Source organism: Emys orbicularis, chromosome 8 (genome assembly GCF_028017835.1).
Source record: "Emys orbicularis isolate rEmyOrb1 chromosome 8, rEmyOrb1.hap1, whole genome shotgun sequence".
Lineage (NCBI taxonomy): Eukaryota > Metazoa > Chordata > Testudines > Emydidae > Emys > Emys orbicularis.
In genome coordinates, this window is record NC_088690.1 from 75,492,378 (window position 1) to 75,511,205 (window position 18,828).

Here is an 18,828-nt window from a genome sequence, read left to right on the forward strand (position 1 = left end):
TGTTGTGCTAGAGGGGAAACGAATTGTCCTCCAATATTGATTTTATGTGTAATTATTCAGCCGCCCTTTCCCTGTAATCCTTTGTCACCCGTTCCCGGCGCAGACCCGTTGCCGTCTGGATTCAGATGTCTGAGTGCAGCTTCCACTGTGTGTCGACGGAGTCCAAAAAGCTGCATTTTCAGCACCGTCTTTGCTAATATCGCCACCTTGTGGCTCAGCTAAAATAAGACATCCCATGATGTTTACATTTTAAACTTCCTCTGTGCAGTTATTAACTGCATAGCAAAGATTTCTCTATTAAGTACAAATTGTGGTTATAACATTTTACAGTGAAAACTGTGAAATATTAAGGCAGATTATTACCGATTAGAGGAGATAGAGACTTGCAAAATAATATAATAGTCAATTGAATTGTGATCCTTCCACACCACAGTTTCTTCTCTCACATGACAATACTTTTATTCTTCACAGCTAACTAAGTGAACAAGTTTACTGCAAGTCTATCACACGTCCCATCGCTTCTCTTTCGTCTACAAAGTTACAATATTTTGGGAATCCCTAAATCTATTATTCCCTTTTCTATTACGGTGTCCTAGACTCTAGGACACCGTAATAGAAAATACTCTAGGACCTAGAGTAAATCTAGGATCGACCCAGTGATTAAGAACGCATCATATAGGTAATTGTGGGAAAGGGATCTCGTCTTGGCAGCTACACAGTTATTCGACAAAATGGGTCTCCCATTGCAATTGGAAGAAGCAAACCTACCTTTCTCCTGATTTTTTTATCTTATATATTTTATGGCAATACAGGCCATAACAAAAACAAGAAAAATAAAATTGAAGCCATAGAGAAGTAATGTATATATTTAATATCCCATCACATTCCTCTTGCGTAGTTATGTCACCGGATTGCATTATGTGCATCTGAAAATCCTCCACTAGCAGTATATTTAGCATCGCAGTAGCGGATTGGGGAGGTGTCCATTGTCTTTAATAATATTTAGCTTTTGCGTAAAGGAGTCATGCTCCGTAAATGGGATCGTGGTTTCTCTTCCCCATTTTGGAGTCCGACAGTGAATAAATCTGCATCAGCGTCCTTCAGCAGTTGGTAGGAAAGACAAGAATTCTGAGCAGAATCTCAATCTAGAGCCACCAATTTGCCTTCCTTGCTCTGCGAACCGTGTCATTAAATGGGGAAGGTGCTGTTCTGAAGAAGGCATAAAATGAAAGGGGCACTGTCATTTTAATCAAATAACTTGGACAATAACTTGCTGCCTGTAAAAATCCTATTGATGCCATCAGCTGGCACTATAGGACTAGATCAGAGGAGAGATAGTAAGACTGGGACTTTTCAGCTTGGAAAAGAGACTAATAAAGGGGGGGCGATATGACTGAGGTCTTTAATATCATGAATGGTGTGAAAAAAAACAAATAAGGAGGTGTTATTTACTACTTCTCGTAACACAAGAAATGCGGGCACCAAATGAAATGAACAGGCAGCTGGTTTAAAACAAGCAAAAGGAAGTATTTCTTCAAATTCTTCACACAACGCACAGTCAACCTGTGGAACTCTTTGCCAGAGGATGTTGTGAAGGCCAATACCAGAACAGCATAAAAAAAAAAGAACTAGATACGTTCATGGAGGATAGGTCCATCAATAGCTATTAGCTAGGATGAGCATAGATGGTGTCCCCAACCTCTGTTTGCCAGAAGCTGGGAAAGAGTGACAGGGGATGGATCACTGGATGATTACCTGTTCTGTTCATTCCCTCTGGAGCACTGGCATTGTCCACTGTTGAAAGACAGGATACTGGGCTAGATGGACCTTTGGTCTGATGCAGTATGGCCGTTCTTATGTATGCATATAATAGGGGTCTTTCATATCTGTATTGATTGCTATGGATTCATAGACTCCAGAAGCTGTAAATGATGTTCACTTTATAGAATATCAGTAAACACTGCCTCTTCCTTCTATAAGTATCCCCCTCATCAAAACTGCGGCCACTGCTGGCTGCTCATATTGCAAAGGGTTTGATGGACAAATAAGGTGAAGTTTACATTTTCCTTAGATCAGTGTTTTCCCCAGGAACTGAAGGGTGGGTGGGGGAAATCAAATTTACAGGGAGGTTGAGGCCTACCAGGAGGGCAAAGGTGTGCTGTATGGACCCACAGTAAAAACTGAAAAATGTTTCATGACCATTTTATTAGATTTTACTCATGTTTTAAAATCATACAAATTAAAGTTCGCTCCTCAAGCCTACTGTGAAGCCCTAGATATCTACATCCTTCCTGGTTTCTTTTAATTTTGCACAGCTCTGTTAATTTTCTGTTTTTGAATGTGGTGAGAGTTCTTCACTTTTTCAATGACTGAGTCTTTCGCTGTTGCACCACATGCTTCTAGTCAGTCAGTTGAGTTCCTTGCAAAAGATAGTGAGCATTTGCCGGTCTTGTTTGGATCCAGTGTCCACTTCAGGATTAACAAGTGACAATGCACTTAACATTGGCCTTCAGTTTGTAGTGTGTGGTATCTCTTGTTTAAATAGAAAGCATGATGCGACAGCTCTGTTTGTTCATATAAACTGTGTTGTGTCTCCAGCATACTTAACAGCCTCATTAAGTACTTCTAAAATTGGCTTTGACAGTGACTGGCTTATAAGACTTTCTGCACGTCGATGCAGTCCAGAGGCTTGGTGTTTTGCAGCCTTTTCACATAGTTTTGTCAGCATTGGCTTTGCTGATTGGTCTCACAAACCAAGCTGATACACTTTCACTACATAAATCCATGGTACATCCACATCTTGAATACTGCATGCAGTTTTGGCTGCCACCATCTCAAAAAAGATATATTGGAATTGGAAAAGGTACAGAGAAGGGCAACCAAAATGATTAGGGATAAGGAACAGATTCTATATGAGGAGAGCTTAAAAAGACTGGGATTTTTAAGGTTGGAAAAGAGATGACTAAGAGGGGATATAATAGAGGTCTATAAAATCATGACTGGTGTGGAGAAAGCGGATAAGGAAATGTTATTTACTCTTTCACATAATATAAGAACTAGTGGTCATGCAATGAAATTAATAGGCAGCAGGTTTAAAACAAAAGGAAGTACTTCACACAATGCAGTGTCAACCTGCGGAACTTTTTGCCAGGGGATGTTGTGAAGGCCAAATTTAGAACAGGGTTAAAAAAAAAAACTAGATAAGTTAATGGAGGATAGGTCCACCAATAGCTATTAGTCAGGATGGGTAGGGATGCAATACTATGTTCTGAGTGTCCCTAGCCTCTGTTTGCCAGAAGCTGGGAGTGGACGACAGGGGATGAATCACTCGATGATTTCCTGTTCTGTTCATTCCCTCTGAAGAACCTGGCATTGACCACAGTTGGAAGACAGGATACTGGGCTAGATGGACCACTGGTCCAACACAGTATGGCTGTTTTTATGTTCTTATGAAAAAAATAATGTATAATAATAAAAATGTTTAGTACAGAAACACCCCAAGATAAGGACCTCTCGAGATAGCAACGATGTGAGATAACAACCTTGGAAAATAATACATTTTAAAAACCTTGGCCTAGTATGAAATGTGTAAGTTTCCCAGTCACAAACCTAGCATTCTGGAGCAAAGTTACTAAAACAAACAAATGTTCTTTTAATGTGCCCCTCCTTTCTCCCTCCACTGAACCCCACTCATAGTTGTTGTCCTTGGTCAGTGGAGACCCAGAGTTCAGAGGTGCTTTTGCATGAGTTCACCACCCACTCTGGGTGGTAGGGGAGAGAAGGCACCTTGCTCAATTCCTTCAGCCACTCATCACTCACTCAGGTCACTCAGCATGGCAACTGTTGTGCATCGTGCCACCATTCAGTCCACTGCTCTGTCTCTGATGGCCCTGTGCTGTCACCTTCTGCTGCCACCTGGCACTGTGACCTCTGCGAATCAGTCTTCTGAGATTCCACCCAGCTCTCAGTGATTTCATCTCTCAGTAAGGGAACCTCACTGCTAGTACAGGCTGAGCTATCTCTTCCATGGAAACACTCTCCCACAGCAGGTTTGAGCACTTAGACCTGATTATCAGTGATTTCAGCTCTAGTGGTCACTTAAAAAAAACACACCAAAGACTCTCCATGTAGCCTAAAAAGCTCTATCTTTAAACAGGGGAAGGGGCAGGTCAAATAGTGCTGTGAGTATTAGGCGGAGCCCACACCACCAAGCAAAATGCTTGTCCCCATCCCTTTCTCTCTCCACCGAGATCTTGCATCACACTCTCTCTTAGCAAGTGCAGTTCAGTTGAGGGTGTGACCAGTGCTTAATTTGTAATGAAAGATGTGTCAGGGCTCAAGCAAGTTTTTTACTTTCATAACTGATGTGGCAAGTCCATAGGGCCCAGAGCTATGACCTGCCAAGACTACATGTGCCGGGGCTCAGCCCTGGCACAAATTAAGCACTTAGGTCACCCTCCTCAGGACAGGTCAAATACACTTGTGCTGCCCTTTACTCATTCAATAAAGATAACATTTCATTAGTCCCACATTCATTAAAAGTGATTTGTAACCCAACACCAGCCAAATCTGATCACTTTGGCAACACAGCTTGTCTGCTGGATACCGGCAGAATAGGTGTGTTCATGTAAATACAGACTGGCCCTGATGCCTTCCCCCCTCCATAGCCCGGCTCATCACTAGCTGTAAGAGGAGAACTCATTCAGACCTTACTTACAAATTATAATTTCAAATTATTAGGTTGGTCAACATCACTGAAACGAAGGCACCAAAACTGTCATAAAAAAACAATAGCTGTATGAGGAAGTTGGTCTTTATTCATACTTTTCAAACCTTTTATGCTTTTTCAGGTACAAGTATTTTATCATCTGCTTTATATGATTTTAAAGTGTGTATTAATGTTTCAATTCAAATTTCCAACCAAGGACTAAATTGTCAACACCACATGTAAATAATGACCACTGTGGAGGGGGATGATGGGGAAATTCAGGGGAGGGGTTGGGAAATCCCTCCCTTAGATACTTCTATTTTACTTTAACGTTTCCCTGATCTCTGTCATTTTACCTTCATGCAGTAACCCTACAACTCGCACCTCATATAGATTACCTCCGAAAATACTACTGAAGAAGCAAGGTCAAGCTCAGATTCTCTGTAAAATTTCAGATTCCAGAGAGCCCCCTGCAGAACATAATTCTAGGTTACATAATTCTGCTATTATTGAGTTCTTGATAAATACATAAACAATTACTTTTTAATTTTCCTTTGACAACCTTCAATCTTTCTTTGCAGAGCTCAGAGAGTCTGCACAGAGACCAATACAAAATTTTGATGAATGGCATTTTAGAGAGGAAAATAACATAACATATAAAAAAGAATTAAGAACAAATATATTAACCTGAACATCATACAAGTGGGGGAAAATGAATCAACTACAGAAAAGGCTACCTAGGAAAAAACATCTCTAGACATTTATGGAAATAATATAAGTAATTTTCATAGCAGTAGAAACAAATATATTCAAGCAAGGTATTAATGCAAATGGAGTGAAATAAGCACTCACCTCTCTCACCGATTCTTTCTCCTCCTTTAGCTGAGAGTTAATCTGAGAGTCAAAAACGGACCCTCCTGCAACGCTGGGGTCAGCGGGTAGAGACGGTACCAGCGGCCTGAGAAATTTAAATTCGCTGGTGCCAGACCCAGTTGTCAAGCAAACCTCATAACAATAAGATTGAGGCAGAGTCCCAGTGCCGCTCGTATCCGCGGGATTTGTGGGGAAGTTGGGGTCACAGTAAAAGTTCTTGGACGATGAAACATACTGCTCTCTGCACTGACTTGTCTTGTACAGCCGGATGGCGACAATCGTTACCACAGAAACCAGAAAAAGGAATGAAATGAAAGACAAAGAAATGACTAGATACAGGGTTAATGTGTCCTGCTGCTCCTCCGCTTCTGGTACATCCAGTAACTGCATGTAGGCGTCTGAAAACCCATCCACCAGAAGCACATTAAGCGTCGAGGTGGTGGATCTGGGCGGCTCTCCGTTGTCTCTAACCAGGACAATAAGTTTCTGTTTAACAGAGTCTGGGCTCGTTACAGGCCTGCTGGTTTTTACTTCCCCGGTTTGGAGCCCCACAGTGAAGAGACTTGGGTCTGTGGCCTTGAGCAGCTGGTAGGAAAGCCAAGAATTCTGACCGGAATCTCCATCCACAGCCACCACCTTCGTCACCAGGTAACCCGCCTCCGCCGATCTAGGAACCAGGTCATTAGCTGGGGAGCTGCTGTTCTGCAGAGGGTATAAAATGAAGGGGGCGTTGTCATTTTCATCAATTATCACAACGCGGACAATGACTTCAGAGCTCAGTGGAGGGGACCCGCCATCTGCAGCTCTCACTGTAACCTGGAAATTCATCGTTTGCTCATAATCCAGAGACTGCAGAGCGTACACGTTCCCGTTTTCGGAGTTTATGGAGATGGAGGAGGAGAAGGGGAGGTCACCGATGTTGCCAGGCAATGCCGAATACGTCACTTTGGCATTCTGCTCTGTGTCTAGGTCAGCAGCATGGACAGTTCCAATCAGGAGGCCGGGGTGGTTGTTCTCCTTCAGGTACATGACGTAAGAACTTTCATTAAATACAGGGGGGTTGTCATTAATATCCGATAGCTGAACTCGGACGATCCTCACTGAGGTGAGCCTCGGAGTCCCACGGTCTGTGGCTGTGATGGTTATGTTATACTCAGGCACTTTCTCTCGGTCCAGGGGCTTTTGTGTAACAAGCTCGTAATAATCCTTCACAGTCGATTTCAAAGCAAAAGGGACATTGTCCTGAATGGAGCAGAGCGTTCTGCCATTGTCCCCGGAGTCTCGGTCTCTCACACTGAACAGGGCCACCACTGTCTCAGGGGAGGAGTCCTCGGGTATGGTGCCGGTGAGGGATGTCAGCGTTACTTCCGGAGCGTTGTCATTCATGTCCTCGATATGCACCAGGACTTTGCAGTGCCCAGATAAACCGCCGCCATCGGTGGCCTGAACTTCTATTTCATACATTGCTGCGTCTTCAAAATCAATTATCCCCAAAACAGTGATTTCGCCAGTGGACGGATTTAGCTGAAATAACTTGAGGACTTTGTCAGGCACCTGCCTGAATGAATAGGTGATTTCTGCATTTGAACCTTGATCCAAATCACTGGCTTCAACCTCAGTGACCAAAGAGTCTCGCGGACTATTTTCCATTAACTGCACGTTGTACACCGACTGACTAAACTGCGGGAAGTTATCGTTGCTGTCCAGCACATTAACGCGTATTTGGGCTGTGCCGGTTCTCTGTGGCAGGCCCCCATCGGCAGCTGTGAGAATCAGCATCAACTCCGCCTGCTCCTCCCGATCTAATTGTTTCTCTAATACCAGCTCCGCGTATTTACTGCTGTCCCCCGGCGAATGTATATCCAGACTGAAGTGCTCATTAGAGCTGATTGCGTAACGCTGGACGCCGTTTGTTCCTATGTCTGAATCTTGGGCCCTTTCCAAGGGGAAGCGGGTGTTTATGGGGATCTGTTCCGGCATTTTTAAAATAAATTCATTTTTAGAGAATTTAGGGTTATTGTCATTCACATCATCTATCTGCACCTCCATTCTGTACAGCTGCAGTGGATTTTCCAAAACAATTTCGAATTGCAGCAAACACGGATCTCTCTGTTCGCACAGATCCTCGCGGTCTATTTTCTCCTTTATTATCACATCCCCGGAGCCTGTGTTCAACTCAAAATATTGCTTTGTGCTTTTAGAAGTCAGCCGGGCACTGCGACCAGACAATTTCCCTACATCCAGTTTCAAATCCTTTGCAATATTAGCAACTAGTGACCCGCTTTTCTTCTCTTCAGGCACAGAATAGCGGATCGTCTCACACGCCCCCAGGGACACACACAGACATAGACAGAAAGACAGAACTTGCCTTTTCCTGGAGCGATTCTCCATTCCGCCAGCCATTCCCGGGTCAGATCTGAAACACAGGCCTCTCTGCAAAGCTGCTGCAGCCATTCATATGTTGTCCTAGAGGGAAAACGATTTGTCCTCCGATATTGATTTTATTTGTAATTATTCAGCCGCCCTTTCCCTGTAATCCTTTGTCACCTGTTCCCGGCGGAGACCCGTTGCCGTTTGGATTCAGATGTCCGAGTGCAGCTTTCACTGAATGTTGCTGGTTTTCAGCACCATCTTTGCCAATATCGCCACCTCGTGGCTCAGCTAAAATAAGACACGCTATGATGTTTACATTTTAAACTTACTATGTGCAGTTATTAACTGCACAGCAAGGTTTTCTCTATTAAGTACAAATTGTGGTATTAAAATTTCATAGTAAACACTGTTGAATATTAAGGTATATTATTACCGATTAGAGGAGATAGAGAGTTGCAAAATTATATAATAATCAATTGAATAGTGATCCTTCCATACCACAGTTTCTTCTCTCACACCCCAATACTTTTATTTTTCACAGCTAACTAAGTAAAGAAGTTACTACAAGTGGATCCCCTGTCCCATCGCTTCTCTTTCGTCCACGAGGTTAGCGATATCCTGGAAATCTCTATAAGTCCTATGGTGCCCTTGCTTATTAGGGTGCCCAAGAGGAAAACTAGGAAACTGCGGCCTAATAAAACTAGAACTAACTAGTGATGGACCTACTTGTTAAGCAAACATAAAGGTAAGTGTGGGGAAGGGATCCAGTCCTGGCTTCTACACAATCATTCGAAAAAAATGTGTCTCCCATGGCAATTGGAAGAAGCAGATCAGTGTATTTCTCCTGAGTCTCTTATCTTATATATTTTATGGCAATACAGGCCACAACAGAAACAAGTAGAACAACGAAATTGAAGCCAAAGAGATAACTAAGTATATAATCAATATCCCATCACATTCCTCTTCCTAGTTATGTCACTAAATTGCATATGCGCATCTGAAACCCCATCCAACAGCAGTAAATTTAGCATCGCAGAAATGGATTGGGGCAAGTGTCCATTGTCTTTAAGAATGACATCTAGTTTTTGCTTTAAAAGAGTCTCACTCCATAATTGGTACTGTGATTTTTCTTCACCATTTTCAGTCCGACAGTGAAGAGACCTATATCAGTGATCTTTAGCAATTGGTAGGAAAGACAAGAATTCTGACCAGAGTCTTCGTTTACAGTCACCACCTTGGGCACAAGGTAACCAGCTTTCCTTGCACTGCGAACCAGGTGATTAAATGGAGAAGTGCTGTTCTGAAGACGGTATAAAATAAAGGGGCCCTTGACATTTTAATCAAATACTAACAACCTGGACAATGACTTGCTGCCAGCAAAAATCCTATTGATGTCATCAGCTGCCACTATATCACTGGTATGCATGTGTCGGGGAGTGCGGGGGAGTCAGGGCCCTGCACCCCCACTTCCTGCGATTCACTGTGACTCTCAGCCATCCAGTAGACCAGAAGGTTTATTAAAGATGACAGGAACACAGTCCAAACTAGAGCTTGTAGGCACAAACAGGACCCCACAGCCAGGTCCTTGGGGGGGCAGGGAGATTAAACCCCAAAATTGGGGGCTCCCTCCTCTTCCCCAGCCCACTCCAAACTGAAACCCCCTCCAGTAGTCTCACCCAGCCTCCCCCGGCTCCTCCTCCACCCTTTGTCTGTTTCCTGGGCAAAGGTGTCACCTGGCCCAACCCCCCTCGTGGCTCAGGTATCCTTCCTCAAATAAAGTCATCCCCTGCTCTCCCATCCCCCATGCAGACAGTCCCAGCAAAACTAGAGGACATTCCCAGGTCAGTCCACCCCGCTCCCTACTGTGTTACAGCATTTAATAGGGGTCTTTCACATCAGCGTTGATTGCTATGGGTTCATAAACTCCAGAAGCTGTAAATGATGGTGATTTCATAGGATATAAGTAAACATTGCTTGTTCCTTCTACAAGTACCTCCCATTGTGAAACCGCAGCCACTCCTGGCTACTCTCGTTGCAAAGGGTTTGATGGAAAAATAAAGCGCAGTTTACATTTCCTTAAGTAGTTCTATTTTACTTTAACGTTTCCCTGATCTCCGTCATTTCACATTCGCGCAGGAGCCCGGCAACTCGCACCTCAGAGATTCACCGTCTGAAAACACTACTGAAGAAGCAAGGGCAGACACACATTCTTTGTAACATTTCAGATTCCATAGAGTGTTCTGCAGGGGGCTCTATCTAGGTCACATAGTTCCGCTGCTATTGAGTTCTTGAGAAATACATAAACAATTACTTTTTTAATTTCCTTTGAGAAGCTTCAGCCTTGCTTTGCAAACATCACAGACTCTGCACAGAGACCAGTATCACAGTTCGATACATGTTTTTAGAGAGGAAAATAGCATAGGAGTACATAAAGGAAAGTACTTAAATACAAATATATTAGCTTGAACATCATACAAGTGGAAAAGATGAATAAACTACAGAAAAAGATCCCTACAAAACTATCTCTAGACATTTATGGAAGTAATTTTAGGTCTTGTCTACGGGACAGCGTTTTGTGCAAAAAGTTATGCCACTTTAATTAAACGGTTGTTGCATGTCCACACTATGCTCCTTGTGTCAGCAGAGCACATCCACAGTAGCAGCTCTTGCATGGACACAGGGAGCTGTGCACTGTGGGTAGCAACTATCCCGCTGTGCAATTGGCCTCAGGGTGCTTTGGGAAGGGTTTGCATTGCCCCATGGAGCAGGTACAGCGTTACAGGATGCAGGTTTTAACCCCATCCTTCCATAGGCATCCTTTATTAGATTGTCAGCTCTTTTCAACTGAAGTGTGCATGGGAGGCGGGAGCAGGAGGAGAGTGTGGGACAGGGAGTGTGTGTGGGCATACTGTCTCTTAAAGTTCAGACAGCAGCCTGAGCAAACCCCCTGAAGAAGGAGGAGAGAGAGAGAACCCCCCCACCCACATCAGCCACCTGCCCTGCACAGCACAGCAGTTTCTCACCCTCTTTCCCCCGCAGCAACAGCCGGCTCTCCCCCGAGTGCCGCTCTGTTCCTACAACTAGAGAGAGAGCAGGATGCCACATTAATGGTTCTGTGATTGCCTTCTAAGTAATTTTCAGAGATGTAGAGACACACATATTCAAAAAGGTATCAATGCAAATGGAGTAAAATAAGCACTCACCTCTCTCATCGATTCTTTCTCCCCTTTTAGCTGAGAGTTAATCTGAGAGTCAAGTATGGACCCTCCTGCAGCGATGGGGTCAGCGGGTAGAGACGGTACCAGCGGCCTGAGAAATTTAAATTCGCTGGTGCCAGACCCAGTTGTCAAGCAAACTTCATAACAATAAGATTGAGGCAGAATCCCAGTGCCGCTCGTCTCCGCAGGATTTGTGGGGAAGTTGGAGTCACAATAAAAGTTCCTGGACGATGAAATATACTGCTCTCGGCACTGCCTTGTCTTGTATAGCCGGATGGCGATAATCGTTACCACAGAAACCAGAAAAAGGAATGAAATGAAAGACAAGGAAATGACTAGATACAGGGTTAACGTGTCCTGCTGTTCCTCCTCTCCTGGTACATCCAGAAACTGCATGTAGGCGTCTGAAAACCCATCCACCAGAAGCACATTAAGCGTCGAGGTGGTGGATCTGGGCGGCTCTCCGTTGTCTCTAACCAGGACAATAAGTTTCTGTTTAACAGAGTCTGGGCTCATTATAAGCCTGCTGGTTTTTATTTCCCCGGTTTGGAGCCCCACAGCGAAAAGACTTGGGTCTGTGGCCTTGAGCAGCTGGTAGGAAAGCCAAGAATTCTGACCGGAATCTCCATCCACAGCCACCACCTTCGTCACCAGGTAACCCGCCTCCGCCGATCTAGGAACCAGGTCATTAGCTGGGGAGCTGCTGTTCTGCAGAGGGTATAAAATGAAGGGGGCGTTGTCATTTTCATCAATTATCACAACCCGGACAATGACTTCAGAGCTCAGTGGAGGGGACCCGCCATCTGCAGCTCTCACTGTAACCTGGAAATCCCTCGTTTGCTCATAATCCAGAGACTGCAGACCATACACGTTCCCGTTCTCGGAGTTTATGGAGATGGAGGAGGAGAAGGGGAGGTCACCGATGTTGCCAGGCAATGCCGAATACGTCACTTTGGCATTCTGCTCTGTGTCTAGGTCAGCAGCATGGACAGTTCCAATCAACAGGCCCGGGTGGTTGTTCTCCTTAAGGTACATGACGTATGAACTTTCATTAAATACAGGGGGGTTGTCATTAATATCCGATAGCTGTACTCGGATGATCCTCACTGAGGTGAGCCTCGGAGTCCCCCGGTCTGTGGCTGTGATGGTTATGTTATACTCAGGCACTTTCTCTCGGTCGAGGGGCTTTTGTGTAACAAGCTCGTAATAATCCTTCAGAGTCGATTTCAAAGCAAAAGGGACATTGTCCTGAATGGAGCAGAGCGTTCTGCCATTGTCCCCGGAGTCTCGGTCTCTCACACTGAACAGGGCCACCACTGTCTCAGGGGAGGAGTCCTCGGGTATGGTGCCGGTGAGGGATGTCAGCGTCACTTCCGGGGTGTTGTCATTCATGTCCTCGATCTGCACCAGGACTTTGCAGTGCGCAGATAAACCGCCACCATCGGTGGCCTGAATTTCTATTTCATACATTGCTGCGTCTTCAAAATCAATTATCCCCAAAACAGTGATTTCGCCAGTGAACTGATTTAGCTGAAATAACTCGAGGACTTTGTCAGGTACCTGCCCGAATGAATAGGTGATTTCTGCATTTGAACCTTGATCCAAATCACTGGCTTCAACCTTAGTGACCAAAGTGTCCCTCGGACTATTTTCCATTAACTGCACCTTGTACACCGACTGACTAAACTGTGGGAAGTTATCGTTGTTGTCCAGCACATTAACGCGTATTTGCGCTGTGCCGGTTCTCTGTGGCAGGCCCCCATCGGCAGCTGTGAGAATCAGCATCAACTGCGCCTGCTCCTCCCGATCTAATTGTTTTTCTAATACCAGCTCCGCGTATTTATTGCCGTCCCCCCGGGAATGCACATCCAGACTGAAGTGCTCATTGGAGCTGATTGCATAACTCTGAACCCCGTTTGTTCCTATGTCTGAATCTTGGGCCCTTTCCAAGGGGAAGCGGGTGTTTATGGGGATCTGTTCCGGCATTTTAAAAATAAATTCATTTTTAGAGAATTTAGGGTTATTGTCATTCACATCATCTATCTGCACCTCCATTCTGTACAGCTGCAGTGGATTTTCCAACACAAATTCGAATTGCAGCAAACACGGATCTCTCTGTCCGCACAGATCTTCACGGTCTATTTTCTCCTTTATTATCACATCCCCAGAGCTTGTGTTCAGCTCAAAATATTGCTTGGTGCTTTTAGAACTCAGCCGGGCACTGCGACCAGACAATTTCTCTATATCCAGTTTCAAATCCTTTGCAATATTAGCAACTAGTGACCCGCTTTTCTTCTCTTCAGGCACAGAATAGCGGATCGTCTCACACGCCCCCAGGGACACACACAAACATAGAAAGAAAGACAGAACTTGCCTTTTCCTGGAGCGATTCTCCATTCCGCCAGCCATTCCCGGGTCAGATCTGAAACACAGGCCTCTCTGCAAAGCTGCTGCAGCCATTCATATGTTGTGCTAGAGGGGAAACGATTTATCCTCCAATATTGACTTTATTTGTAATTATTCAGCCGCCCTTTCCCTGTAATCCTTTGTCAACGGCACAGAGCCGTTGCCGTCTGGATCCAGATGTCTGAGTACAGCTTCCACTGAGTGCTGACGGAGTCCGAAAGGCAGCATTTTCAGCACCGTCTTTGCTAATATCGCCACCTCGTGGCTCAGCTAAAATAAGACATGCTATGATGTTTACATTTTAAACTTACTATGTGCAGCTATTAACTGCACAGCAAAGTTTTCTCTATTAAGTACAAATTGTGGTTATAATATTTCACACTAAACACTGTGCAATATTAAGGTAGATTATTGCCGATTGGAGGAGATAGAGAGTTGCAAAATTATACAATAGCCAATTGAATTGTGATCCTTCCACACCACAGTTTCTTCTCTCACACCCCAATACTTTTATTTTTCACAGCTAGCTAAGTAAAGAAGTTACTACAAGTGGATCCCCTTTCCCCTCGCTTCTCTTTCGTCACGAGGTTAGCGATATCCTGGAAATCTCTAAATCCTTGGCTTATTAGGGTGGCCAAGAGGAAATCTAGGAAACTGCAGCCTAATAAACTAGAACTAACTAGTGATGGACCTACTTGTTAAGCAAACATCATATAGGTAAGTGTGGGGAAGGGATCCAGTCCTGGCTTCATTCGAAAAAAATGTGTCTCCCATGGCAATTGGAAGAAGCAGATCAGTGTATTTCTCCTGATTCTCTTGTCTTATATATTTTATGGCATTACAGGCCACAACAGAAACAAGTAGAACAACGAAATTGAAGCCAAAGAGATAACTAAGTATATACTCAATATCCCATCACATTCCTCTTCCGTAGTTATGTCACTGAATTGCATACGCGCATCTGAAAACCCATCCAACAGCAATAAATTTAGCATCGCCGAAGTGGATTAGGGCAAGTGTCCATTGTCTTTAAGAATGACATCTAGTTTTTGCTTAAAGGAGTCTCGCTCCATAATTGGTATTGTGATTTTTCTTCAGCATTTTCAGTCCGACAGTGAAGAGACCTATATCAGTGGCCTTTAGCAATTAGTAGAAAAGACAAGAATTCTGACCAGAGTCTCCATTTACAGTCACCACCTTGGGCACAAGGTAACCAGCTTTCCTTGCACTGCGAACCAGGTGATTAAATGGAGAAGTGCTGTTCTGAAGACGGTATAAAATAAAGGGGCCGTTCACATTTTAATTAAATACTAACAACCTGGACAATGACTTGCTGCCAGCAAAAATCCTATTGATGCCATCAGCTGCCACTATATCAACGTTATGCATGTAATAGGGGTCTTTCACATCACGGTTGATTACTATGGGTTCATAAACTCCAGAAGCTGTAAATGATGGTGATTTCATAGGATTTAAGTAAACATTGCTTCTTCCTTCTACAAGTACGTCCCACCGTGAAACCGCAGCCACTCCTGGCTACTCTCGTTGCAAAGGGTTTGATGGAAAAATAAAGCGCAGTTTACATTTCCTTAAGTAGTTCTATTTTACTTTAACGTTTCCCTGATCTCCGTCATTTCACATTCGCGCAGGAGCCCGGCAACTCGCACCTCAGAGATTCACCGTCTGAAAACACTACTGAAGAAGCAAGGGCAGACACACATTCTTTGTAACATTTCAGATTCCATAGAGTGTTCTGCAGGGGGCTCTATCTAGGTCACATAATTCCGCTGCTATTGAGTTCTTGAGAAATACATAAACAATTACTTTTTTAATTTCCTTTGAGAAGCTTCAGCCTTGCTTTGCAAACATCACAGACTCTGCACAGAGACCAGTATCACAGTTCGATACATGTTTTTAGAGAGGAAAATAGCATAGGAGTACATAAAGGAAAGTACTTAAACACAAATATATTAGCTTGAACATCATACAAGTGGAAAAGATGAATAAACTACAGAAAAAGATCCCTACAAAACTATCTCTAGACATTTATGGAAGTAATCTTAGGCCTTGTCTACAGGACAGAGTTTTGTGCAAAAAGTTATGCCACTTTAATTAAACGGTTGTTGCATGTCCACACTATGCTCCTTGTGTCAGCAGAGCACATCCACAGTAGCAGCTCTTGCATGGACACAGGGAGCTGTGCACTGTGGGTAGCAACTATCCCGCTGTGCAATTGGCCTCAGGGTGCTTTGGGAAGGGTTTGCATTGCCCCATGGAGCAGGTACAGCGTTACAGGATGCAGGTTTTAACCCCATCCTTCCATAGGCATCCTTTATTAGATTGTCAGCTCTTTTCAACTGAAGTGTGCATGGGAGGCGGGAGCAGGAGGAGAGTGTGGGACAGGGAGTGTGTGTGGGCATACTGTCTCTTAAAGTTCAGACAGCAGCCTGAGCAAACCCCCTGAAGAAGGAGGAGAGAGAGAGAACCCCCCCACCCACATCAGCCACCTGCCCTGCACAGCACAGCAGTTTCTCACCCTCTTTCCCCCGCAGCAACAGCCGGCTCTCCCCCGAGTGCCGCTCTGTTCCTACAACTAGAGAGAGAGCAGGATGCCACATTAATGGTTCTGTGATTGCCTTCTAAGTAATTTTCAGAGATGTAGAGACACACATATTCAAAAAGGTATCAATGCAAATGGAGTAAAATAAGCACTCACCTCTCTCATCGATTCTTTCTCCCCTTTTAGCTGAGAGTTAATCTGAGAGTCAAGTATGGACCCTCCTGCAGCGATGGGGTCAGCGGGTAGAGACGGTACCAGCGGCCTGAGAAATTTAAATTCGCTGGTGCCAGACCCAGTTGTCAAGCAAACCTCATAACAATAAGATTGAGGCAGAATCCCAGTGCCGCTCGTCTCCGCAGGATTTGTGGGGAAGTTGGAGTCACAATAAAAGTTCCTGGACGATGAAATATACTGCTCTCGGCACTGCCTTGTCTTGTATAGCCGGATGGCGATAATCGTTACCACAGAAACCAGAAAAAGGAATGAAATGAAAGACAAGGAAATGACTAGATACAGGGTTAACGTGTCCTGCTGCTCCTCCTCTCCTGGTACATCCAGAAACTGCATGTAGGCGTCTGAAAACCCATCCACCAGAAGCACATTAAGCGTCGAGGTGGTGGATCTGGGCGGCTCTCCGTTGTCTCTAACCAGGACAATAAGTTTCTGTTTAACAGAGTCTGGGCTCATTATAAGCCTGCTGGTTTTTATTTCCCCGGTTTGGAGCCCCACAGCGAAAAGACTTGGGTCTGTGGCCTTGAGCAGCTGGTAGGAAAGCCAAGAATTCTGACCGGAATCTCCATCCACAGCCACCACCTTCGTCACCAGGTAACCCGCCTCTGCCGATCTAGGAACCAGGTCATTAGCTGGGGAGCTGCTGTTCTGCAGAGGGTACAAAATGAAGGGGGCGTTGTCATTTTCATCAATTATCACAACCCGGACGATGACTTCAGAGGTCAGTGGAGGGGACCCACCATCTGCAGCTCTCACTGTAACCTGGAAATCCCTCGTTTGCTCATAATCCAGAGACTGCAGAGCGTACACGTTCCCGTTCTCGGAGTTTATGGAGATGGAGGAGGAGAAGGGGAGGTCACCGATGTTGCCAGGCAATGCCGAATACGTCACTTTGGCATTCTGCTCTGTGTCTAGGTCAGCAGCATGGACAGTTCCAATCAACAGGCCCGGGTGGTTGTTCTCCTTCAGGTACATGACGTATGAACTTTCATTAAATACAGGGGCGTTGTCATTAATATCCGATAGCTGAACTCGGACGATCCTCACTGAGGTGAGCCTCGGAGTCCCCCGGTCTGTGGCTGTGATGGTTATGTTATACTCAGGCACTTTCTCTCGGTCCAGGGGCTTTTGTGTAACAAGCTCGTAATAATCCTTCAGAGTCGATTTTAAAGCAAAAGGGACATTGTCCTGAATGGAGCAGAGCGTTCTGCCATTGTCCCCGGAGTCTCGGTCTCTCACACTGAACAGGGCCACCACTGTCTCAGGGGAGGAATCCTCAGGTATGGTGCTGGTGAGGGATGTCAGCGTCACTTCCGGGGTGTTGTCATTCATGTCCTCAATTTGCACCAGGACTTTGCAGTGCGCAGATAAACCCCCGCCATCGGTGGCCTGAACTTCTATTTCATACATTGCTGCGTCTTCAAAATCAATTATTCCCAAAACAGTGATTTCGCCAGTGAACGGATTTAGCTGAAATAACTCGAGGACTTTGTCAGGCACCTGCCCGAATGAATAGGTGATTTCTGCATTTGAACCTTGATCCAAATCACTGGCTTCAACCTTAGTGACCAAAGTGTCTCGCGGACTATTTTCCATTAACTGCACCTTGTACACCGACTGACTAAACTGCGGGAAGTTATCGTTGTTGTCCAGCACGTTAACGCGTATTTGGGCTGTGCCGGTTCTCTGTGGCAGGCCCCCATCGGCAGCTGTGAGAATCAGCATCAACTGCGCCTGCTCCTCCCGATCTAATTGTTTCTCTAATACCAGCTCCGCGTATTTACTGCCGTCCCCCCGGGAATGCATATCCAGACTGAAGTGCTCATTGGAGTTCATTGCATAACTCTGGACGCCGTTTGTTCCTATGTCTGAATCTTGGGCCCTTTCCAAGGGGAAGCGGCTATTTACAGGGAGTAGTTCAGGTATTTTTAAAATAAATTCATTTTTAGAGAATTTAGGGTTATTGTCATTCACATCATCTATCTGCACCTCCATTCTGTACAGCTGCAGTGGATTTTCCAACACAATTTCGAATTGCAGCAAACACGGATCTCTCTGTCCGCACAGATCTTCACGGTCTATTTTCTCCTTTATTACCACATCCCCAGAGCTTGTGTTCAGCTCAAAATATTGCTTGGTGCTTTTAGAACTCAGCCGGGCACTGCGACCAGACAATTTCCCTATATCCAATTTCAAATCCTTTGCAATATTAGCAAGTAGGGACCCGCTTTTCTTCTCTTCAGGCACAGAATAGCGGATCGTCTCACACGGCCCCAGGGACACACACAAACATAGAAAGAAAGACAGAACTTGCCTTTTCCTGGAGCGATTCTCCATTCCGCCAGCCATTCCCGGGTCAGATCTGAAACACGGGCCTCTCTGCAAAGCTGCTGCAGCCATTCATATGTTGTGCTAGAGGGGAAACGATTTGTCCTCCAATATTGACTTTATTTATAATT

General features: G+C 44.8%; 2 protein-coding genes across 2 annotated transcripts; both read right to left on the minus strand.

The window, feature by feature from the left end:
- Positions 1–56: 56 nt before the first annotated feature.
- On the minus strand, positions 57–13,632 carry LOC135882941 (uncharacterized). The gene is made up of 5 exons (XM_065409967.1): positions 11,158–13,632; positions 9,074–9,254; positions 8,129–8,242; positions 5,561–8,037; positions 57–218 (listed from the first exon to the last, which is right to left on the minus strand). Exons 1-5 carry the CDS (start codon positions 13,630–13,632, stop codon positions 57–59), a joined length of 5,409 nt encoding a protein of 1,802 aa, XP_065266039.1.
- Positions 13,633–13,689: 57 nt separating this feature from the next.
- Positions 13,690–18,769, minus strand: LOC135882942 (protocadherin beta-16-like). Its single transcript, XM_065409969.1, has 2 exons — positions 16,295–18,769; positions 13,690–13,848 (listed from the first exon to the last, which is right to left on the minus strand). The coding sequence occupies exons 1-2, from the start codon at positions 18,767–18,769 to the stop codon at positions 13,690–13,692; spliced, it is 2,634 nt and encodes an 877-aa protein (XP_065266041.1).
- Positions 18,770–18,828: the final 59 nt, after the last annotated feature.

Excerpts from the sequence above, each read along its gene's own strand:
- LOC135882941 (XM_065409967.1), bottom strand. The coding sequence starts at position 13,632 with ATGGCTGCAGCAGCTTTGCAGAGAGGCCTGTGTTTCAGATCTGACCCG. Across the intron at positions 9,255-11,157 it reads AGAAAGAATCGATGAGAGAG|AACAGCACTTCTCCATTTAA; the intron begins GTGAGTGCTTAT and ends TACCGTCTTCAG. Across the intron at positions 219-5,560 it reads AGAAAGAATCGGTGAGAGAG|CTGAGCCACAAGGTGGCGAT; the intron begins GTGAGTGCTTAT and ends GTCTTATTTTAG.
- LOC135882942 (XM_065409969.1), bottom strand. The coding sequence starts at position 18,769 with ATGGCTGCAGCAGCTTTGCAGAGAGGCCCGTGTTTCAGATCTGACCCG. Across the intron at positions 13,849-16,294 it reads AGAAAGAATCGATGAGAGAG|CTGAGCCACGAGGTGGCGAT; the intron begins GTGAGTGCTTAT and ends GTCTTATTTTAG.